At 40.2% G+C, this 23,257-nt stretch overlaps 4 protein-coding genes and 1 non-coding gene across 9 annotated transcripts; 2 read left to right on the forward strand and 3 right to left on the reverse strand.

The window, feature by feature from the left end:
• Positions 1–578: 578 nt before the first annotated feature.
• On the reverse strand, positions 579–7,421 carry LOC147166851 (tubulin monoglycylase TTLL3-like). 3 transcript variants are annotated; one of them, XM_086086095.1, is made up of 15 exons: positions 7,185–7,421; positions 6,089–6,209; positions 4,897–4,990; positions 4,729–4,820; positions 4,449–4,590; positions 4,324–4,370; positions 4,119–4,247; positions 3,939–4,053; positions 3,756–3,851; positions 3,517–3,688; positions 3,298–3,446; positions 2,987–3,230; positions 1,499–1,758; positions 1,168–1,343; positions 579–1,104 (listed from the first exon to the last, which is right to left on the reverse strand). In XM_086086095.1, exons 3-15 carry the CDS (start codon positions 4,943–4,945, stop codon positions 745–747), a joined length of 2,031 nt encoding a protein of 676 aa, XP_085942221.1. In that variant the 5' UTR covers positions 4,946–4,990; positions 6,089–6,209; positions 7,185–7,421; the 3' UTR covers positions 579–744. The 3 variants fall into 3 exon arrangements, with proteins under 3 accessions (XP_085942221.1, XP_085942219.1, XP_085942220.1); XM_086086093.1 differs by having other exon boundaries at positions 4,449–4,614; XM_086086094.1 differs by having other exon boundaries at positions 4,449–4,614; positions 4,729–4,824.
• Positions 6,926–9,455, forward strand: hmces (5-hydroxymethylcytosine binding, ES cell specific). 2 transcript variants are annotated; one of them, XM_086086099.1, is made up of 7 exons: positions 6,926–7,085; positions 7,253–7,430; positions 7,663–7,806; positions 7,973–8,128; positions 8,271–8,425; positions 8,488–8,680; positions 8,836–9,455. In XM_086086099.1, the coding sequence occupies exons 2-7, from the start codon at positions 7,392–7,394 to the stop codon at positions 9,004–9,006; spliced, it is 858 nt and encodes a 285-aa protein (XP_085942225.1). In that variant the 5' UTR covers positions 6,926–7,085; positions 7,253–7,391; the 3' UTR covers positions 9,007–9,455. The 2 variants fall into 2 exon arrangements, with proteins under 2 accessions (XP_085942225.1, XP_085942223.1); XM_086086097.1 differs by having other exon boundaries at positions 6,932–7,085; positions 7,180–7,430.
• Positions 9,118–16,054, reverse strand: rab7a (RAB7a, member RAS oncogene family). 2 transcript variants are annotated; one of them, XM_086086101.1, is made up of 6 exons: positions 15,894–16,054; positions 11,646–11,708; positions 11,347–11,473; positions 10,476–10,694; positions 10,261–10,389; positions 9,118–10,189 (listed from the first exon to the last, which is right to left on the reverse strand). In XM_086086101.1, exons 2-6 carry the CDS (start codon positions 11,696–11,698, stop codon positions 10,094–10,096), a joined length of 624 nt encoding a protein of 207 aa, XP_085942227.1. In that variant the 5' UTR covers positions 11,699–11,708; positions 15,894–16,054; the 3' UTR covers positions 9,118–10,093. The 2 variants fall into 2 exon arrangements, with proteins under 2 accessions (XP_085942227.1, XP_085942226.1); XM_086086100.1 differs by lacking the exon at positions 15,894–16,054 and adding an exon at positions 13,229–13,600.
• Positions 15,776–15,848, reverse strand: trnaf-gaa (transfer RNA phenylalanine (anticodon GAA)). The gene has a single exon. It is a non-coding gene; the product is annotated as a tRNA-Phe (tRNA).
• A 29-nt stretch (positions 16,055–16,083) lies between the features above and the next one.
• On the forward strand, positions 16,084–23,076 carry rpn1 (ribophorin I). Its single transcript, XM_086086096.1, has 10 exons — positions 16,084–16,442; positions 17,535–17,599; positions 17,697–18,003; positions 18,085–18,294; positions 18,369–18,561; positions 19,965–20,064; positions 20,158–20,296; positions 21,463–21,582; positions 21,975–22,220; positions 22,286–23,076. Exons 1-10 carry the CDS (start codon positions 16,215–16,217, stop codon positions 22,466–22,468), a joined length of 1,791 nt encoding a protein of 596 aa, XP_085942222.1. The 5' UTR covers positions 16,084–16,214; the 3' UTR covers positions 22,469–23,076.
• The last annotated feature ends 181 nt before the right edge of the window (positions 23,077–23,257 follow it).

Raw genomic sequence — 23,257 nt, forward strand, 5'->3', positions numbered from 1 at the left:
TATCTGTTTTCTTTATAATCTAAAACAAAAGTCGTTTTAATGAATAGCCTACACATCTTACAGCAATAACTGTGTGTGCTAAAAAATAAAATAAATAAATAAATACAACTTTCATTATGAAGTTACAGGTATTGGTCATTTATGTGGCATTACATTTTTGAGTAGGCTCCACTTGGAAACAAAAACCTTGTTTGTGGTGTCACAGACAGATAGATGTAATGCATTGACTAGAAAATAATTTAATAAGAACAGTCTCTTCAGTTGCATTCACATGTACATTGTGTCAAAGTTTGCATCCTTTACCGCATAAAGCGTACATGTTAGGTTAATTGAATGTGTGTCAATATGTGTGATTGGCTGGCTACTAGTCCATTCGGTCAAAATCAGTTAAGATAGGTTGGGATAGGCTCACCTGCCAAACGAATGAGGCTAAGGGGTACTGTAGCTTAAACTTCAAGTAAAACAGCAATGAACTAAAAAAAAAAAAAAAAACGAGCCATCCCATTCTTAACTTTATTGAGATAAAGCATCTTTGAAGTGTGTGTAAAGGTTTTTGGTCAATAACTCTGCAACACAGCAACAAATATATAATATTTTAGTGTACATTTTACAAAATATTGATGGCATAATCCTTACCATCAACCAAACTAGTGCCTTTATGCATTGTTTTAGAATGACAACCTCTAAGAGCTTCTTGTTTTTTTCTTCTTCTATGGCATTCGACATTCCTTGAGGATGTCTTCTCTACAAGCCTCTTCGCCACAAAAAGACAGAACGTGAGCAAGCATCAAGAGGTAGGTGGATGGACCTGTGTGCCGTCTTTGGCGGGTGTAGGGTGAATGTTTCAATAGGGATGGGAATTGGTGGCTGAGGAGTAGGAAGAGGAAGAATTTTCTTTGAGATGTTTTTAATGGGAGCATTGGCACTCTTGACCACTTTTGGCAGAGGCTTGTTTTTTTCGGTCGCCATCTCCTTTCTGGTGCCATGATACTTTGGGGCTGAGCGGTTCAAAGGCCTCAGAGGAGGAAGCAGACAGGTGCCTTTCAGCCGGAAGCCCTCGATAAATAAATTGACTCCTACATACTGTGGTATATCTACGGTTGCCTAGAAAACAAAAGAGACAAATTAAGTAATGCAGTCAAATGATTTGATTGTAAACGTGCCTACCTGTTGATATATAAGCTCAAAGTCTCCCGTGTCTGCTGATCTGTCTACTCTGCGGTCTAGGACGACGCGCAGCGTGTCCTCCTGCACAGCTGCACAAAGACGGGCTGTGACGGGTGTAGAGGGGGCCATGGTTGGACTGGCATTGATTTCAATCAGCCATGGATGTAAGTCACGGCCTGGAGAAACAAGTACTGTATCTGATTATTTATTATTAGTCATTTCAATTCTAATAAGTAGTTATTACTTCAGAAAATTACCATAAACAGTACCTGGAAGTGCATATAAGGGCATGCATAATTATGACTGTAATGTATGTTGCTCATGCTCATACCTAACATGAAGTCAGCCCCATAAAGCTCAAATGTGTTTTTTCGTGAATCCACAAGATCTTGTGCTGTCTGCAATGCATGGATAACAGCCTTCTTCATCCCGGGCACAACCGCATTTTCCCACTGAGCCTTGTAGCCCCGACCAGACAGAAAGGTCATGAACTGGTCGTCTGACCACATGTTGTCTTCTGGGATGCACGGATGGCGTTGATGAGAAGGCCTCAGATGCTTCTGGATGGAATTATTGCACAAGTGCACAGAGCTGTAAGAAGGGCATAAATAAAGTTGGGAAATTGCCGATCCATACGTTACTATATTTATAATACTAGATTTAAGTGAACCGTTTAGTTATATATATGTTTAGTTATAATCAAATCACAAATTAATGCACTAACTTCATAATTAAGTCCCATAACGTAACAGCTTAAACTGGGGATACTTCACTCATTGATCCATTTTCAACAGTAAGAAGATAATATAGTATCTATAATTAATGTGATAAATTCATTATTTTTCATGAACAGTTAATACTTTTTTAAAATAATCTTGCCACTTGCTGTTGACTGAAGATGACATCACATGTACTGAGGAAATATGTAACGACCAATCATGGCTCAGTTTGCTGACCAAACCCAGAAAACAGGTGAGCCGTGATTGGTTATTACCTATTTCTTCAACACAGGTGATGTCATCTTCAGTCGACAGCAAGTGGAAAAATGTGTTTTTAAATGTATTAATTGTACATGAAAAATAATGAAGTTATCAAATCAATTCTGGACACAATATTAACTTTTTACTGCTGTCAAGGATCCCTTAAAGATGGAAATGATGGTGGCAGCAATTCAAATACAAAAATGAACTTCGCTTCGCTAATACCCACTTCACTTAGTTACTGTTGCTAAGTCAGACAAGCTATTGCAAGCAACATCGGTATCCACTGCCTGCACTCCCTGGAAATATGATACAATAATGATTCTCAAAGTGCGGTGCTAGTCTTCGGCTTGATGATCGAGACGAACAAAAAAGTCACCAGCAATAGTTCCTGTGAAGCTCGATATCTTTCTATTTACTACATAGCTAGCTAACTAGCCTCATTAGCTTAGTTGGCTAAGTTTGCTAGTGCCATGGATTACTACACCTCTCACTAGCTACATAACATGCTGTTACACTACTTACTTCAGGAGAGGCAAAATTATTTTCTTGATTATCATTATTTTTATTTTTTTAAGGGATTCAACCAACTATGCAGGCTAGCTTGATTTTTAGAAACAGAACAAAATCACTTCCCTTCAATGTCTCTGGATAACACATTACTATAGCTACAGTATTTTAATTTACTGACTTTTTAAAAGAGCAAAACTATTAAAATCTTAAAAAAGAGTCTTAAATCGTAAAATTGAATTCAGTTTTTCTTTGACTGGCCAATCTGTATTTCGGGGTGTGGCGTTAGTGAACAGTCAATTAAGAGAGATAAAATGTTTCAAACATACTTGTCCATTGTGTCCAATGAGTAAGGTTGGGTACAGAAGCGCAAGTAACACTTCTTATAAAACCACACGGTGAGAGGGTTCCAGTCTGTGACCAGAAACCACTGGCGCACATCAAACTTGGTGCCCTCCACCAAGAAGGGCCGTTCCAAGTACTTCTGCACCACCCACTTGCTTTCCTTGATCACAGCTGGATCGCTGTCCACCAGGCTGAGGATCTGATCTAAACGCTTGGCACATTTAATGCCTAGAAGACACAAGAGATGGAGTCATATTTTGAAATAGTGCACGTATGACAGGGTCAGAGCTCTCACCTCTGCCTCTGGACTTAGCACCTGGCTTGATGATCCATATGTTGTGTATGCCGTCCGTGTCCAGTTGTGGACTGACCTCGGCCAGCCTCTGTAGCATGGCCTTACAGCAGGTTACCAAGTGATTACTAATCTCAATTTGGGCTCCGTCACTGAGTGGAAGAGCAAACAAAACCTCGATTGTGTATGCAAACACACACACTGACACACTGCAGGACTTACTGAACAAGCAAGCAGTAGTTGTCAATAAATTCCCCCCACTCCTCTGTCGTCAGGGATGGATTTGTCTCCAAGCTTGTGTCAATGTCAGCGTGATCCAAACTCTCAAGAAAATCCTGGCACACTTTGAGAGCTGCGTTGATCATTTTGAAAACAATCACAGGATCGGGTGGTTCTAAAAATGGAGGAACGCAATCAAGTGGAACCCTAGTGATCTACATCGTATGATAAAATGATTATACTTTGAATGTGCTTGTTTTTCTTCTCTTCCTGAACATGATCTGCTCCCTCCACAACATACTTCAAAAGACTGATGCAAGCTGTCCTCCTGTAGTCCTCTTCAGGAGGGAAATACAGTTTGCAGTCATCAAAAAGTTGTACTTTTTTCAAATTATTTGACCAGAAAGTCATTTATAATGTCTCACCAATAAAAACATGCTTTTCATCCCGTGCTGCAAGTCTGTAACAGCGAGGAAAGAAGGTGTCCGGGTCTGCTGAGTCAAACCAGTGCAGACTCCTCAGGTTCACACACAAGCCCACCTGGAACACATTGTTTTTTTAAATTGAATAATCTATTGAGTCAACTCAACATAAGACGATTGTACCTTGGTGGTGAAGCTGCCTGCTTTGGCAAAATGATTGATCATCTGTTCTTTCTGCAAGATGCTGGTGTTGATGGATTCTCTTTTATTTGTCCAGTAGAAATAAACCATTTCATTCCGCACCAGGCGAGACTGAGGAATGAAAAAAGCGACATTTAACTCAAAAAAATACCAGATGTTCTCGTGTTTTGTTTCTTTGTGTCCTTACCATAAGACTGTGAAGTCCATCCGGATCTTGTTCTTGCTTGACATAATCTGAGAGGGAGGATCAATAGTACATCAATAAAAGAGACCAAATGTGCCATTTTAACATCACATCCTCCATCAGCTGACCTTCTTCACCATCGCTGTCAGCAGCATCATTACAGCGGTCCGCTTTAACAGGCCGTGCGTACATATGGAGGCCAGGGCGACACATCCGCTTTTCCACCCAGCCTCTGGCCCTCAGTGAGGCCCTAATAACCGGGTACGGACCCTGAACGGTGAAGACTTTATGTAACTAAAAGTAAGAAGTACAAGTAAAAAAAAAATAGAGGTGTGATTAAAAAATGAATATTTCCAAAATAATACAAAGCCCAATTTCTTTCATAATCTAAATGTATTGTTGACCTACCTTGACAGTTTTTTCCACCATGGCTTTGGCGGTCTTTAGTCTCTCTGGGTTGAGAGCAGGCAGGTGGACACTGTTCCGGCATTGAGGTGAAGCTGTCTCACACCACAAAAGAAAGAAAATAATGGATGCTGAGGGGGCTATCTGTACAAACGTATTGTGAGAACTTACTATTTTGCAGGGTTTTGATTTCAACATGACTTTGGCATTGCTGGACCATTGCTGCTAGTTTGTGGTCCTTAAACAGACCCACAGATTGTCCCTCCTGTAAATCCAAGAGCACTCTTTTACACATTTGCCTTGAAGAAAAAACTACTGTGAATGTAACTAAAGGTAAGCCAAAAAAAAGTAATTTCATGAAACTTTAATAGATGGCCTCCAAACATTTGTGTCTCGAGTGCATCCTCATGATTAATTCAGCACTTGTGATCTATAAGCTGACTCTAACCATCTGAGGGTCAAGTTTAGAGTCAAAACATTACAGTGTATGTACTTTTAATATAATTGTAAAGGAAATTCAAAAAGAAGAAGCTATTTGGAGCTGTGGCTTTGGCAAACAATGGGAATTTAGGCATTTTTGTTTGTAATAAGTCACATAGTTTGTCTGATTAATAATAATGAGGCAAACATTTATTCAACACTAGCACAGGCAAACACTTTTCTTAAGACAAAACCGCTATTCTATTGGGAAAATTTCGGCATGCGTTTATTTCCCTGTTTCATGATTCAAACATACATCATTATCACTCTGGGAAACAAAAACATAAATAATTTATATGTATGTGCACATACTGTCCAGAAGGTATTTGTGCATTAACCTTACAGTGAAAAGGTGTGTTCAATAGGGCGCATAATGTGATACATTGATTAAAACTCTGATGGCAACAACAGGTTTACTTTGTCAATGTGAGGGTCAAATTGCAGACTGCCTGGCTACACGGTTAGATTTGCACCTTGACATGGTGTGAGTAAACAATTGTCACACAACTGCAAACTGCAAACCATCCAACCACATTTCCCAATATTTATATTCTGCCATTTAGATTAAAAACAAATCTAATGATGAATAATACCTATAAAACGTATTCTTAAATTACAGTACACCGAAAAAATGGGGAGTGATTGATATTTACTTGAAAAACTTAAAGGTTGTTGCACTCAGAAATTCTAAGTGCATTTTACACGGAGTTTAACTAGAATTTCTGATGTGGACAAACTTTACTAGATTTTTCCAAGTAAATATCCATCCCCATTTTTTCAGTGCACAGCCAAAATAGATATAACAAGTAAAAACAATTTTATATCACATGATCGAATTTGTGAAAAAACCCTATTTAACTACAGTAGTCTATTTTGTTCCTACCTGCTAAACTCCAAGATGTGCTGACTTTGTTGTTGAGTTTCCCCGGAGGAACGCACACTCTGCCCCAACTCGGTTTACGGTTCCCATGACAACAACCAAGGGCGCCTCTATGCAACCTGCACTGAACACATTTATTGTATGGCATTTCATGTATTTAATTTTATTTTTAATATTCAATTAGGTATTATGTGATATACAATGTAGTTTTTAATTGTATTTATTTATTATTATTTAATATTAAGGGACTGTGTTACAAAAGGGTAACGCTGCATTGTAGACTGCTGGAAATTCCAATTTAGAGTTTAGGAGGTCCAGTCTCTGATGTTTCAGTCCAAAGTAAACACAAACGTGGTCTAAGAGCCTCATACATGTTGTTCAAAGTGAATTAAAAATGGATTTGCTCAAAACTATCGGACAATAATCTTTTTATTATCAGCTGCGTTCATGTTTTTAATTTTTCGCAATAGCTTCACACAGAAATATTTCAAAACGATTTCATATAACCAACAAATAGGCTACTGATAAACATTCATCCATCCATTCATTATCTGAACTGCTTAACTGATGGACAATGCTACTATAATATTTGAGTTGAGAGTAGCGAGAGAGATTTGAGAGTTACAGAAAAACAGTTGTATTGCAATTTTCAATGCATTTCTTCAGCAAAGATCAAAACAATTAAGTAGTAGGGCCTATAAATTAAAAACCATACAGCAAAATCAAAGCTCTCGCTTTAAACAACCAACGTAATAATGTGAAAGGGCAAGTTTGATATTTGAAAGTAATTTACTAGTCAATGGAAACCCCTATGCCGCCATGTTGAATCAATATCGTCTCGGCGAGTCCGTGACGTCATCGTACAGTGGCGGGCAAGGGCTGTCCGGGCATATCTCCTCCTCATTCACTCCATCAAAACACACACACTTTTCATAACAAACACGAACACACTGTTTTACTCACGACATCGTTACGTAGGCCAAATAAAACAGGAAAACTGGTAAGCTTCACATTTTCTAACGAGGAATTGACGGAACAGTTAAGCTAATACTTAAGCTAACATTACATGCTAATTTATCATTACAACGTGCTAGCTTACAGTTAAGTGCGTGTCTCCTTAATTTGCCTCATTGGAACACCGCGGTTCGCCGGTAAAATGTGCGGAAGGACTGCGTGCACTTTGGCTCCGGACGAGGTGAGCCGAGCAAGCTCGTACAGAAACCGGCGCGGGCAGCGGAGACAGCCTGGCTGGAGGGACGGAGATGCGGACAAATATCGACCCTCCTACAACAAGAGTCCCCAGTCCATGAGCCCCGTGTTGCTGTCCCACAGGCACTTTGACAAGGTAAACTGATCGAGAACTGGATCAAAAGTACGCTTGGGAAACTCTTAGTATGATTAACCAGTGTTTTCATAACTTTATTTAGCACACAACTCACAAAAAGTGTAGATATACGCGACTAAAACAAACAAACAAAACCTTTTTATTGTTTTATCCACAAGACATACAGTATGTCACCAAAAAGAACCTGAAAAAATAAGAAAATGGAAATGTGTGTGTGTGCGTGCGCGTGTAGAATGCACCTGAGGATGAGTGTGTTTTAGCTGCCATGCGTTGGGGCCTGGTCCCGTCCTGGTTTAAAGAGAACGACCCGAGCAAGATGCAATACAGCACCAGCAACTGTCGCAGTGAGAACATCCTGCAGAAAAAGACTTACAAGGTACTTTGTGGCAGACAATTTTAACACATTTATTTTATTAATAATTTACTTGGTTGTTTAATTTCACATGTTATGTGTGGGCAGGAACTTCAGAGACCAACTATTTGTATACAAGCAATTCAAAAATCAAGTTTCCATAATATGTCTCCTTTTCTTTATCACCAAGGAGCCTCTGCTGAAAGGACAGCGCTGTGTCATCCTCTCTGATGGCTTCTATGAGTGGAGGAGGCAGGAAAAAGAAAAGCAGCCATTTTTCATCTACTTCCCTCAGACTCACAAGTCCTGTGAGGAGAAACAGGATCCTATCAATGAGTCAGCAGAGGTAAGCCAATGTCTCCCCACTTTGTTAAAAGTTCGTGTTTTATGTTGTCTCTGATTTGGACCTATTGTGAGTTAGGGTCTGGAACGTTTCCCCCGTGATAAATAGTGGTTCACAATTAACATTTGCTGGGTGGTGTTAACAGGCAGAAGAAGCATCAGATGAATGGACAGGCTGGAGGTTGTTGACCATGGCAGGACTATTTGATTGCTGGACACCTCCAACTGGTGGAGAGCCCCTCTACACCTACAGTGTCATTACTGTGGACGCGTCCCCCAATCTCCACAGCATCCATGACAGGTGAGGATAGGAGATACGCCTTTCAAACTTTGCTTCCGAGCTGAGGGTGTTGCCCGTTTCAGGATGCCAGCCATCTTAGCCGGCGAGGAGGAAGTGAGAAGATGGCTTGATTTCGGGGAAGTGAAATCGGTGGATGCTTTAAAACTGCTCCAATCAGAAGACATATTGACCTATCACCCCGTCTCGTCGTTTGTCAATAATTCTCGCAACAACTCTCCCGAGTGCCTTCAGCCTGTGGACCTCAACCAGAAAAAGGTACACGATTTATTGTGCTATTTTGGCCATGTGAATACATAAAAAAAACAATAAACATGCAGAGAAAAATTAGAAGTATACAACTTATGTCTTTATGTGATCAAAATGGTTACCTTTCAAGTCATCTGACAAACGTGGCCATGTATTCCCCACAGGAGCCCAAGCCGACAGCCAGCAGCAAGATGATGATGAGCTGGCTGGCGAGCGGCTCTTCAAAGAGGAAGGAGTCGGAGGAGGACCGAGACAAGAAAGACACTCCCAGCAAGTCTACAGGGGCACTTCAGCAGTGGCTGCAGGGAGCCAACAAAAAAACGAAAACCCAGTAAAGGAGAATTACTGGATTTTGTTTGTTTCAGCTCTTGTTGTGACATTCTTCTATTCAGTTATAACATGGGCCATATAGTTAATATATATACTCTCAGAAATAAACAGGTTGCTGAATTTGAGGTTTTTATTACCCTTATTACTTGAAAGGCAAATACATTTTGAAACATTGCTATGCATTTATCATATTTATAATACAATGATGAATGCCACTACTTCCACCATCTCACTTTCTCGTTTCAAAGTTACAGCCTGGTAGCTATTCTCTAATCCATAATGCATTTCCATTTTACCATGATTCAAACAGACAGATCTGATTGGTTAAAAGAAATGTCAAGCACTTAAAGCAACTGGCAGTAAGATATGAGACTTACATGTTTGTCTCCCCCACAAAATGATTGCAATTGTACAAAGTCTTTGAAACAAGTTGTCAATAAAAATAAACACATTGGTTAAGTGTACTGAGTTACAAACCATAGTTATACTTCTTCTCCAGGACTGTCAAGTAGGCGTGACATGCTGTCTTGATTTGTTTGATGTTGCACCAACAAGTCATTACTGTACAAGAGAAAGTCAAAAAGGGAACAGCGCTAATCTGTGAGCCCGTTTCGTGTACGGTAGCTTTCAGGATTATTTTTGAATGACTTTGAGAGTGGTGCGACTTGTAATTTGTCTTAATTTTCATCATCGTGTATTAATTAGCACAACATCATTAGGCAACATATTACTGCAATTGTCATATTCTGATCATCCAAACTTGAATCTCAGTCCCTAACGTGTATTTATTGTTTTAAGGTTGTGCGAGGTGGAGCGTGACACAAAGCCACAACACAAATGACTAAAAGGAGGGGAGCAGTGTTTCCTCTATTCATGCAGTTGTGGCGCTCTGTGAATGTAAGACAACAACCACCACAGCTACAGAAAAAAAAATCCAACTGCAGCATGTTGATCACATGGTACTCTTGTGAGCTTCTTGTACGCTGGACATGGGGTGAAGGGGTGGGTCAACACAGTGGGTCATGGGAAGGGAGGATATTTAGACAAGGCATGACGGGGTGATGAGGGCCGTGACGCAGATCTCCGCGGTCCTCAGCAGCTGCAGGTCTCCGCCGAAGGCTTGGCTCGCTCGTTCCTGTCCAGCTTAATTGGCTCTGGAAACTCGTTGTACAACTCCACTTCGGTCTCCTGGTTGAAAAGACGGGCATGAGAGTTGCAAATCTGCGCCGAGAGCTGCCGTGCCACTGCCAATGCCTTACCTGTTTGAGAGCGTTGCGTGCAATCGTCTGGAAGGCCTGCTCCACATTGATGGCCTCCTTGGCGCTGGTTTCAAAATAAGGGATGTTGTTCTTGCTCTGACACCAAGCCTGTGCCCGCTTGGTTGTGACCTGAATGTACACGGGAGCACGTGGAATATTTTAGGGCCCAGTAGTAAAACTAAGAAAGGAAGAAAAGAGGAAGTCTGCCAGGACACCTGTCTGTTCTCTAAATCGATCTTGTTGCCGAGCACAACAAAGGGGAAGTTCTCTGGGTCTCGGGGGCTGGCCTGGATTAGGAACTCGTCCCTCCAGCTGTCGAGGGTCTTGAAGGTGTTGGGGGCCGTCACGTCAAACACCAGAACGCAGCAGTCTGCTCCGCGGTAGAACGCCACTCCTAAAGACTGAAACCTCTCCTGACCTGCTGTGTCCCAAATCTGAAACAAAACAAAAGGAAGTGAAACAACTTGATTTGCGAGTCCCCACAAAAACGGAAACACAGAGCAGCCTTCCAAATTAAAAACATGATTTCAAAGCAAGATATAATTAAAAATCACACACTAAACAGCTTGAGGAATTCTCAACATGATAAATTTTACTCAATTACTTGAATGACTATTGAATTGAATAGATTTTTTTTTAATTCATTTTATTATGTGCTCTATGCAAAATTGACTTTAATGAGCAAATTGAAAAAATATAATAGCCATTAATTTCATGCAATTTTAAGGAAAATTGCCAATAATTGGGATATATAGATCATCAAAAAAAATATTGTTTTTTTTAATACAAATTTTATGTATCATAAATACTAATTGTCTCGGCACTTGTTATCGGTTTCTGTGAGTATCTATCTATCTGTATAGATCTAAAAAAAAAAAAAATGATATTAAACATCCCTACTTTGTATTGTTATTATTATTATCATCATCATCATAATCATTATCGTAAGAGGAAGAATGAAATGTACAGCAGGATCTAAGCGATCATATTGGGGCGACAATCCCCAATGCACTTTCAAATGTTAGTGAATGGGACAAACAGCACAGTATCTCTCTTGAATTGGCGCGTACGCTATACGTTTCATACCTGCATTGTGACAAGTCTGTCATCCACCATGACTTCTTTCGTCAAGAAGTCTGCACCTATCGTGGCCTTGTACTGGTTACTGAACTTCTTATTCACATATTGGTTCATCAGTGAGGTCTTGCCAACTCTAGACAGTAACCAAGCACAGGGCAAGAGATGAAGGTTAGGGACAGAAAACCTTCATTTGTGTGCTTGTGGAGTGGAGTGGTGAGAGCAGAACAAGTGGTGCTCTTTGCCGTAACGCATCCTCGACAGGTGCAGTGCAAACCACTCGAGGTTTATGGACGAGGACCACTCACCCAGAGTCTCCGAGGATGATGACTTTGAGGAGGACTTTCTTCCTTGAAGTCATTGTGCCTCAGCTGGAATGACATGAGAGAACATTAAGGGGGGGAGCTCCCACAAAGTGGACACAACGCTCCAAACAGAGAATTGTTCTAGATAAGTACAACATGCTTATTGACGGAAATGTGCAACAACGCAATGACAAAAATAGCAACAATGTACAATTTACGCACACTACTATGTATTGTTGTTGTTGCAGAAATTGACATTACGCAAATATTGAGTCTTAAGAATGTTAAATGTTGGCACCCCTTGTGCAATCTCTCTTTACTTTTGTGTTGTCGACGCCTACAGCACATGTTACCAAAGAGAAAGTGAGTTTTGTTTTGGAAGTGTTTGACAACAGATCACTAATTTTAGCACTTGTACGTCAGTTAAGTATGTTAGAATTACAGGACATGGACGCTATGTAAGGTTTACGAGGAAAATATTATTATTTTTTTAACTATAAGATGGTTTACAAATTAATTACAACCAATGGGAAGTCGCCAGCGTAACAATACGGACTTTGTAGGTTCAATGTTGTTATAAGAATACCAAAAACAAACCCCGGTCACAAGACAGAATAAAGAATGGAACTAAGTGTTAATCATTATATGTTCTTACCCTATGAGAGAAAACACCGATGATTTCATCTATTTTTGTTGTACATGAAGTGATTATCTTACTATTGTATTTAAATGAGGCGGAAGGGAGGCAATGGCAGCATTTACATTTAAAGTGAGACAACTGTGGTCATTTACATATAGAATCACTACACCAGTATAATCAGTACTAATAATAAAACTTGCTGTAAGTTGTGGTATAATCACGAAGCATTCCTCACTTCAGCTGTGTGTGCTGAATGTACCAATTAAACACCACAGTACATCCAGCAGGACCGACCAAAGTCCAAACTCTGTGATTTGACTGGATTACGGTTAGAGTTGTGATGAGTCTTCTTCAACAAACTGTCAGGAGGCGAATGTATGCTTTTGCTTGTTTCAATCATAACAAAATAATAATGCAGGAAGAGAGACCACAATGCTGGTGCCAAAATGCTAGGGCAGCGGCGCTCCTAATCTACACCCCATGACACATCGTCAGCGACTGATCACATGGTTGGTCAACACACGGCTAACGGAATCATGACTTGGCAAGCAGCAGTTAGCTCGGAAAAAAGGGGGTTTATAACCATCATTGGTGTAAAAAAAAAAAAAAACGTTTAACGAGAAGCACAATGAATACAGGTAATCGATTACACAGAATGCACAGTCATCATTTCAATGCCGTGAAGGCACTCGAAGGTGGCAACGTAAACCAGAAACCAACATTTCTAACCTCTCGAAAGGTTGAATCACGAAAACAAAGTTTTTTGGGGGGGCTGATAACGAGCGAGAGCGTGTTGTTTTAGCCGCATTTTTGCGATTTGCCACCAGCTAAAGAGATTCGGCTAGCGTTCATCTTAACAACGGGAGATGGGAAATGTAACACGATTCCCCAAAGGATCGTCGTTCATATTCGCGGAGCCAATGTGTGCAAATATCATAAACCATACCTGTGAGACGATCCTGTGGTCAAAAATATCAAAAGTGGACTTTTCCTCAGACTCGGTTCCTAGCGTTAGCTAACGCGCAGATTAGCAAAAAAAGAGGCTAACAGTTCCTTTTAAATGTCTGTCGTCGCAAAAGTATCCCTTTGAAGCCTCGTCACTGTGCTAATAAATTATATCTGTCCGTCGAGATGAACTCTCCGAATCGAAGTGAGCGCTGTCAGAGGCAGCGAATATCTCACTTGGAGATTTGCTACAATGGTGTCTTGTTGTCGTTGACGTTGGCGTTTCCTGTCCGTCAAGCTAATGTGCTAGCCTAGCCGTAAGCCTCGTTCGCTTGCTACGAGCTGTCTGTCCAATTCCTCCAAAACAAGCTCCGTCGGGTCGCTGACGTAACACGCTGGCTACGCCTTGCTCAGCTGGGCCAACCAGGACGGGGACACGCGCGCGCGCGCACACACACGTAAGAATTCTAAAAAGTTTGTTGATAGAAATGTATCAATACCAGCTACAAACAGCTGGATATAAATTCTGATGTCACCATCAGTAACTATATCCAGATGTGGAAAGATTATTTGTATCATTTTATTTATCTTTTTTTTTTTTTAAATAAATGTTATTATGTGCTCTATGCAAAATTGACTTTTATGAGCAAATTGAAAAAATATAATAGCCATTAATTTCATAAAATTTTATGGAAAATTGCTATAATTGGGATATATAGATCATTAAAAAATGTCACACACACACGTAAGAATTCTAAAAGTTTGTTGATAGAAATGTATCAATACCAGCTACAAACAGCTGGATATAAATTCTGATGTCACCATCAGTAACTATATCCAGATGTGGAAAGACAACTGAAGTGGTAATAAAATAATGAAAACAATAATGGGTCATTCCAGAATTGGAGGACATTTGGCCTTCAAAATTCTTGAAAAATAAACCTTCACTTTTCTGATATTTTGCTACATTTTCATCAATAATAGGTAATAAACTATCAAATGCTTGATTAGCTCATCTTACAGACCAATGGTACAATTTTCATTACAGTGAATAATGATTATTATTTGAAATATTATGCTTATTTTGTTAGGGGAAGTATTCCAACTTACTACTACTTTCAATTTAACAACCAATCGTTTTATTTAGGTGTGTGGGAGCAGAAAGGAATTACACATCTCCACCATCTCTTCTCAGATAATATGTTTATATCATATACATCCTTGCTCCAAAAATACAAAATGAAAAATGGAAATTTTGAAAGTATGATAAAGAAACAAATTCCAACACTTCGGGGTACGCTCCAACCGCCTGTTTTAGCTAAAGATATTACCAAGCTTTCTCCGACAACAAAAAAAAACCTCTCAAAAATATATAAGTTACTTTCATATACTGATAAAATGTCTTTACCCATCTGTTCTTCCTTCCTTCCTTTCCTCAGTCTCTCCTTTGGTCTCTTGAGGTCTCCCTAATTTGTTGGAATTTAGATGTTTCTGGGGTTGGTGAAAGACTCTGGTTGCTAATCCGGTGGGTAGTAGGTAATGTCTGGTCCGTGCTGGATTTCACTTTCCTTTCTTTTCTTTGATCCTTCCTCGGGTCTCCTGACAACCTCACGACTCTAGCTGGAAGTATTCGGTTTAGGTGAACGGTATGGGATTTTTAATAGGTTTTAGGTGAACTAATAAATACACACACGCACGCACACATGCATACACACACATGCACATACTCACCCACATACAAAATAAAAATGTATTATTAAAAAAAAGAGAGAGAGCAATGATGATGACATGTCAAATCGGTAAAATTACAGAATGAACAATACTGAGCTCTCAAAAAAAAGAAGAAAGAAATATTATGCTTATTCAAACAAATGTTCCCATAGTTACAAGAAACAGCAATGAAATTTAAAAACCCCACCCCCTAAAGACAAACAAACAAACATTTTAACTGTTTATCATGTTCGATTTGGTCATTAGGGGGTGGGACAAGAAAAAATGTCCCTTTTAGTAATGGATCATTTCCTATTCCGGGGGCTAGGGGCGCTATAGCCCAGTAAAAATTCTGTGTAGCCCGCCATGCATTTTATTTGATATTCTAAAATATATTTATAAATTATCGCCTCCTACCTCGGGAGAAAAAAACAATCCTGGAGCTAAGGAAATTATGTTTTCGGTTGTTAGTTTTCTGTCTCTTTTTTATTTTTGTGTGAAGATTAGGTTTAAAGTACCACTTATTTCAGAAACACCAATACACGAAAGAATTTATTGTATTGTGCAAAAATAAACACATTCTAATGCTATGTGTCCTTCAACATACCTACCTGACGCAGTCATTTTAAATATTTACTTGACACTATTGTGTGAATATATATATATATATATATATATATATATATATATATATATATATATATATATATATATCTTTGGCGCAGGCAGATTATTTGGTAGAAATCTGATGTGTATTATTTGCCTGTTTGTTGTATCATATTGTGTTGGATTTTATTTTTTTTATCAAATTTTATTATAACAAAAAGACTCATCCAATTGCCGAAACCCGGGATCGAACCAGGGACCTTTAGATCTTCAGTCTAACGCTCTCCCAACTGAGCTATTTCGGCTTACGGTCGACATCCATTATTATCAAGATATAGGAATAACCTTACCACAATGCAAACTGGAAACAGGGCAGTTTTAGCGCTTCAGCCTTGCCACATTTCCACAAGGAGCTGCTACTTTTTACAGGCCAAACACATTCGGTCCGTTTATACACTATTAAAAGCACAATACAAATAAGACAAACGAGCTAGACGAGCCCTCAAAGACAGTCCGTCGCTTCCGGCGCAATCCTTTGACGTCATCACGTTCTTATGAATGAAGCGTCATCTTTTCTCGTGCAGAGCGGCGCGGTGTGACGGCCTTTCTACTTTGTTCGCCTCAATCTGAACGCTCTTCTCCCGGCATTCGAAGTCTGAACCACCGTAAACATGGCTAGAAGGCCCCTGCTCGGCGCTTTCCTGTTGCTCATGGCCGCTGCACGGTGTTCGGCCACTTTGGCCAACGACGAAGTCAGGAGGACGGTGGACCTGAGCACTCATTTGGCCAAGATCACCGCGGACATTACGATGTCTAACCACGCACGCTACGACGTCCAAAGCTTCATTTTAACCGTGGAACCTGAACTTTTTCCACACATGGCATACATTGGAGCCTCGGTGAGAAAATGAGCGAATATAACATCACCGCGAAACGACGGTCTCTTGTTAGCCGGATAGCTTGTTGGCTACCTAATGCAGACACGCGACTGTTGCTGCACCTCTCATGTTACAGCAAATATTAGTCAAACGCGTGTGCGTATATGTTATGATTTAGCATGGTGCCAGCAATATTGATTGGAGCTTGAGCTAATATATGCAATTCTTAATGCATTGACTACAGCTTGAGCTAAATGCTAATATGAGTGGCCCGGTAGGTTTAACAGCCAATCATCGCTAATAAGTTGTTTATGGCCAACCCTAGTTTATTATTACTTATGAAACAAAGCACTGTTTGAGGTATGGCTTTTAATTGCTGTTGCTGAACATTAGCTTTCTTAGTCGTGCACGTTGATTCGAGTGACTGAATGACACGTATGCGCTGGGTAGCGTACTTCCGGCTACGATTGCGCAGATGAGGACCCGCCCACTTCTATAGACCGTAAACATTATTTTTACTTTAGACTTGTATCGCACAATATGGACAAAGGTAGTGACCGGCACCTTGAAATGATTAATAAATCAACTAGAGTTGTAATCGTTTAGTTAAGCAGACATTACTGATGTGTCCAAAGTGGGCGGGGGGACATTTGTGCATGATTTTGGGACGTTTTCAGAATGAAAGAATTGCCTTTGTGATGTATGTTACATGTATGGCTGGGTCATATGGATGTGAAATGTTTTATTTTCAGTTTGGGGATTTACATAATTTCTCTTGGAACATAAATGTTTTGAGAAACGTAAATTAATCAGAAATGCGATATAGACATTGATGTGGTTCATAAAAAAAACAGTTTTGCTTAAAAAAGGGGGACATTTCTAAGTGACTCGCAAACTTTTTTTAAACTAGTGTTTAAATATAAATGTTTTTTCATGCAAACATAAAATAGTGTTGGTGACCTCAACCCCTTTTAACATTAGGTGTATGTAAACAATATCCACAATAAAATAAGAATTTTAAATGTACTTTTAAAGGATGCTGTATCAAAGTCACTAAGCAAATTATTATAATGTGCTGTCGGTAATGATAATTAAAACAATTTGTATTTACAGGTGCAAGGTGATGAAGAGGATGATGGCCAGCTGAAGATCCAGGAAACAAAAATTAACGGCTTAACGTAAAGGACCATTCACATCCATTTGTAGCAGAAATACATCGTTGAGCCTTGCTGATGTACTGTTAAGTAATCGCTGCATCCTTTTGTTTTTTTACAGCGGTTTCTTTTTCAAAGTAACTCTTCCATCCACATTGGTTGTGGGAGGTAAGGTTAAAGTAAAGGTGGAAATGACATTCAGCCACGTCCTCCAGCCCTTCCCCTCGGACATCACACAGGCCGAGCGCCAGCTGGTTGTTTTTCAAGGCAACCACTACTTCTATTCGCCGTACCCCACCCAAAGTCAGACGACACGCGTTCGCCTGGCGTCCAAAACGGTGGAGAGCTACACCAAACTGGGCAATCCCAGCAAGATGGATGACATAATTGAATACGGCCCTTACAGTGACATTCCCCAGTTTAGCCAGGTGCGGCTCATCGCAAGATGACAAGCTTTGCTCGTAGAAACTGTCACAAAGTTCTAACTGTGCATGTCCTCTCATGTCTAGGATGCAATGAAAATCCACTTTGAGAACAACACACCCTTCCTCACAATCAGTAGCATTACTCGCACCATTGAGGTGTCTCACTGGGGCAACATCGCTGTGGAGGAGACCATTGATGTGAGGCACACTGGAGCCGTCCTGAAGGGCCCATTTTCACGCTACGATTACCAGCGGCAGTCAGACAGCGGCATCTCGTCTGTCAAGTCCTTCAAGGTATAATATACCCTTGCGCTTAATTACTGTACTTATTTCTGTTGTTGATATGACAATCATCTCCCCTTCTCCAGACTATACTTCCTGCTTCTGCGCAAGATGTCTACTACAGGGATGAGATTGGAAACATCTCCACCTCCCACCTGCAGATTCTGGATGACTCCGTGGAGGTGGAGGTCAGGCCTCGCTTCCCTTTGTTTGGGGGCTGGAAGACCCACTACATTATTGGGTATAACCTGCCCAGCTATGAGTATCTCTACGCTCTCGGTGAGTGGATTGGAAAGACTTCCAATTACCATGTGGACAGCAATAACCCCTAAAGGCCTAAAGTGCCTGGCAAACATGTCTCTAAAACCTATGGGTGACTTTCGAGTCACTCCCCAAAACCTGAAGTTTTCCTGGAAATTCAACAATATTAAAAATATTTTTTATCTCAACTCTTGAAGCAGATAGAAACATAATTCCAAAAACATTTCCGAGCTTACACTTGTGGCGTTCACACAAACATAAGTTTATTATTATAAACCTTCAATATATATATATTTTTTAAATCAACAAACAAATGTCGCATCTGCGGGTATATTTACCTCCTTACTAGAGCGCATAGTTGTAATAACCTCGGGTAATCAAGTGGTAATTATTCGTCGTCCATTCCATTACAAAGCCGTTGAAATTTTCAACATCCTTATTGTCTATGAACATATTTCTTAACTGTATGTCACTGTCGACTCGTTACACCGGTTAGAATTCCTCCCGCGCAGTTGTCAATCGCGCCATTTATTTCATAACTCCCGAGAATCTGCGGCAGCCATAAATGCTCAAATAAAATTCCAAGATATGCTACGAGGCCCACGTCACCCTCGCGTGCATACTCTGATGCATTTTATCGGCTAAGAGACCAAGAATTGGTCAAAACGAAACAAAATGACTTATACGCTATCTCGGCTTTAAATGGCTTTAAATAGCGCTGGATCGCTCCCAGCTTTAACGGTAGAAGCGCGATCACGTGCTCCCGGCCTTAATGGGTTAAAATAAGTACATTTTTCCACAGAGAATCCTAACCAGTACATTTTTCCACAGAGAATCCTAACCTATTTAATGAACTGTAAATTATTAGAGTGACTTTTTGAGGGGTCTACTTGTTGGACTGCAGAGTCAGTACAAGGGTTATTTTAGTTATTATTTGAACCCTTGGTTATTTGCGGTTTGGCATCCGAAAATTGGATTGCGAGTTATTTTTATTGTATCCTTTCTTTGATTAAACTTTAAATTTGCAGAAGGCCTAAACATTGTCTAATAAAAATGTCAATATTTTACTCATCTTGATGTTAAGGTACTATGTTTAAGTCCCTTGATTTAGGCAAAATGTGCTCTGCTTCCATCTGTGACATCTATAAGTACTTATCAATACAAATAAACCAATTACTGACTTTGCTATTCACAAACTTGGCTTATTTGTGAGACATAACATCTGCTTTCGTCGTGAGCGTGCATGTTCAATGTGCATTTTTTAGGCGGAATCACGCTTATGTTATTCACTGTCATTGTGTATTTAGGGTTTAATATAAGTGTATGATAAATAAGTAAACATTTAAAATGTGTGGGAGCGTATAAAGAACTCATTACTGTGACTTTGACATATAACACAGGCCTTCTTAATGATCTTTCAGGGGACCAGTATGCACTGAAAATGAGACTGGTTGACCACGTCTATGACGACCAGGTCATTGACTCTATGACTGTCAAAATCATCTTGCCAGAGGGAGCCAAGTGAGTTTCAACAATCAACATTTGTATTTTATTCATATATTTAGTTTAACTATGTATGCCCTTTTATTTTACTGCCCGCTTCGCTTCCTTCAGAAACATCCAGATGGATACGCCATACAAAATTGATCGCATGCCAAATGAACTGCACTACACGTACCTGGACACCTTTGGCCGACCCGTGCTTGTCGCCACCAAGAAGAATTTGGTGGAGCAGCACATTCAAGATGTTGTGGTAAGACTGCTTTATGAAGAGGGATTCATGTTTGGACCTTTCTTTAACCAGCTGTTGCCTAATGGTGTGCATCCAAAATCGAATGATACAAGGTTGGAATAGTCTCATGTCTGTGTAGAATGTATATTCCCAGTCATGGGGGTTATAATAATTCACTGAGGCTACATTGAATCAGCTGGATTCATCTTCTTTGAAGTTTCACCTCTATTCCAAAAGCCTTCTTAATTTCAAAATTTTAAGTGTGCAGTCTTCCTATATATGCCTTTAGGGTGGTCACAAATAAGTTGTTGTGAACTAAGTAGGGGTGGGCGATCTTGCAGAAATTGAATATCATGATTTTTTATTATAAAATCACAATTTTGATCTTATCACGATTTCTTTTAATATGAAATATATATTAAATTAGAGTAGTATTGAATAAATACTATGCTAGTAAGGCTACACTTATTAGTTTGTGAAAATGAACACTAATAATAAATACTTTTTTTTTGTGAAAAAATATTAATTATAAAGCAGCAAAACAATAACAAAAGAGTTCTGGTGTGTGCGGTACTTGGCCACACTGATTGGCTGTCAAATAGGGGCAGGCTGCATGGCTGTCTTTTTCATTTAGTGGCAGAAAATGAGCTGACGGTCAAATTGTGCTGAAATGTGATCAGGCGATTCCACAGAAATGACAGATCATGAGCCCTGCATTTCTTTGAATGATCAAATATTGTCATATCGCCCACCCCTAGAACTAAGCAATGTTTTTTTTTTTATACTGTAGAGATGTAACGATATCCAAACATCACAATATGAAAATTATCACGATAAGAACCTCACGATACCATAATTATCACAATATTGTAGGGAGGTTGGCGATATAATTATAATAATAATAATAATAATAAAAAATAAAAAAGTTCACAATACTTTAAAAAACACACACTACACTGTCAAACAAAAAGCTCATATTGGAAGAAAAAGCACAAATATGCTTGGCCAGTCATTTTATTGTCATGTGCTCCTACGGGGTAGATGACACGACTTCAGAGTTTCACACATCAGCGTCGTTTCCAGCCACTGACGGCCAACAACCCCCCCCCCCCCCCCCCCCAAGAAGACCATCACTGAATAAGCACGTAATAGTATTAATAGTGTACATGTTGTTTTGTGATTTGCAGGTTCACTACAATTTCAATAAGATCTTGATGCTGCAGGAGCCTCTCTTGGTTGTTGCAGCCTTCTACATCCTCTTCTTCACCGTCATCATCTATGTTCGTATGGACTTCGCCATCACCAAGGTTTGTTTTCAGACAACTTTGGGGGGAGTCAACTTTTACCATAGATCACGGGTTTGGGACAGTACAGTATTAAATGGAGCGGACGGAAATTGTCCAGTAGGAAAAAACCTTGGACAGATGTGCAGCCATTTTTTTATTTTATTTCCATGAGCGTACACTCTAAGGTCAGTCAAAAGAACTACATTAACCATAAGGCAATGGTGCTTCTGGTTGCCCTGGATTTCGGAATGGACAGGATTTTTTTTTTTTTTTTTAAGACTATGGTTTGGATGGAGACGTGAGTGAAAATCCACTTCTGTGTCACCATCTACTGGACAGAAGCAGTATTGTTATAAAAAATAAAATAATTTGACTCACGTGATACTCATGTTTTGTGTGTGTTCCTCCTTCAGGACCCAGCAGCCGAAGTGCGCATGAAGGTGGCTTCCATCACCGAGCAGGTGCTAACCCTGGTCAACAAGCGTCTGGGCCTGTACCGACACATGGACGAGGTGGTCAACCGCTACAAGCAATCTCGCGACACGGGTGCCCTCAACAGCGGCCGTAAGGCCCTCGAGGCGGACTACCGCACACTCACCAACGAGATCAGCTCATTGCACGCTCGCCTCAAGGCCGAAGGCTCCGATTTGGCCGACAAGGTGCGTGATGATTGTATGATTACCGGGATGCAGTTGAGTGACGGTCGTCATCATCTCTTGGCCAGGTCGTGGAGGTGCAGAAGCTGGACGGCCAGGTGAAAGATCTGGTGATCCGTGCCAGTCAGGAGGCGGAGCGACTGGTTGCCGGCAAGGTGAAGAAGGAGGTGTACATCGAGAACGACAAGACTCTGTCCAGCAAGAGGCAAGAGCTCATCTGCCGTATCGACAGCCTGCTGGATGCTCTCTAAAACAAGACATCAACACTCGCCCCGCAGCCAATCATGTATGTATGTATGACGACCCCGATAAATGTGACAAACATGCATTTCACATCGTGTCCAGCCAGTAATGTGTCATCATGCGGGTTTATCCAAACACTCGTGCCTTGTGATAAAATGGATCACAGGTTGTTGAGCGCTCCCTTTGTCACATGTGCTCTGACTTTACATGGCCTCTGTTTAAAGCTCAATTTTTGGTTAGGTTTTGCAAAATGTTAAAAAGTGCGTAAGTGTTCACTGATGTCTTTGCTCACATACACTAATTCGACATGAACATTTTCTTAAGCGGTTAGGCGTGATTGGTTACTGATCTTGGCCCATTTTCTCCAGTTTGCACTTACTGTACGATTTCTTGTTTTCCTACTTTCCCATAATAATGAAAAAGCTCTGATTTTTTTTATGTTTGTCACTTTTTTGTAATTTAGTCATATTTTCTACATTTAGTGGCTTTGTAAGAGGTGGTGTTTTCACTGAGATTTGGGAATTCATGAGACTATGTTGTGTGAGAAAAGACATGGGGATGGAAAAAATGTAAGGCTGTCAAATTTCAAATAAAAATTGGAGTAACAACCTCTTCAGTTTGTTGTAGCTTAATAAGCTTGCACGTCAATTTTCTGCATGCCGTTTGTGCTCATTAAGGTTCGCAGCTGACTTCTAGGGCAAGAGGCTGGATACACCCAGGACTGGTCAACGGCCAATTGCAGGGAACATCAAGACTACCATTGAAGCCCTTTTCACACTGCACTCAATCAGTGTGAA

Source organism: Leptonotus elevatus, chromosome 10 (assembly GCF_054856555.1).
Source record: "Leptonotus elevatus isolate MCC_2025b chromosome 10, RoL_Lele_1.0, whole genome shotgun sequence".
NCBI classification, from domain to species: Eukaryota; Metazoa; Chordata; class Actinopteri; order Syngnathiformes; family Syngnathidae; genus Leptonotus; species Leptonotus elevatus.

Excerpts from the sequence above, each read along its gene's own strand:
- LOC147166851 (XM_086086093.1), bottom strand. The coding sequence starts at position 4,945 with ATGGTCCAGCAATGCCAAAGTCATGTTGAAATCAAAACCCTGCAAAAT. Across the intron at positions 4,248-4,323 it reads ATGGACTTCACAGTCTTATG|TCTCGCCTGGTGCGGAATGA; the intron begins GTAAGGACACAA and ends TTCATTCCTCAG. Across the intron at positions 3,689-3,755 it reads GAAAAACAAGCACATTCAAA|AACCACCCGATCCTGTGATT; the intron begins GTATAATCATTT and ends CTCCATTTTTAG.
- hmces (XM_086086097.1), top strand. The coding sequence starts at position 7,242 with ATGTGCGGAAGGACTGCGTGCACTTTGGCTCCGGACGAGGTGAGCCGA. Across the intron at positions 7,807-7,972 it reads TGCAGAAAAAGACTTACAAG|GAGCCTCTGCTGAAAGGACA; the intron begins GTACTTTGTGGC and ends TTTATCACCAAG. Across the intron at positions 8,129-8,270 it reads CTATCAATGAGTCAGCAGAG|GCAGAAGAAGCATCAGATGA; the intron begins GTAAGCCAATGT and ends TGGTGTTAACAG.
- rab7a (XM_086086101.1), bottom strand. The coding sequence starts at position 11,698 with ATGACTTCAAGGAAGAAAGTCCTCCTCAAAGTCATCATCCTCGGAGAC. Across the intron at positions 11,474-11,645 it reads ATCATCCTCGGAGACTCTGG|AGTTGGCAAGACCTCACTGA; the intron begins GTGAGTGGTCCT and ends GTTACTGTCTAG. Across the intron at positions 10,390-10,475 it reads TCGATTTAGAGAACAGACAG|GTCACAACCAAGCGGGCACA; the intron begins GTGTCCTGGCAG and ends GTGTACATTCAG.
- rpn1 (XM_086086096.1), top strand. The coding sequence starts at position 16,215 with ATGGCTAGAAGGCCCCTGCTCGGCGCTTTCCTGTTGCTCATGGCCGCT. Across the intron at positions 20,065-20,157 it reads ATCTTGCCAGAGGGAGCCAA|AAACATCCAGATGGATACGC; the intron begins GTGAGTTTCAAC and ends CGCTTCCTTCAG. Across the intron at positions 22,221-22,285 it reads GCTCCGATTTGGCCGACAAG|GTCGTGGAGGTGCAGAAGCT; the intron begins GTGCGTGATGAT and ends TCTCTTGGCCAG.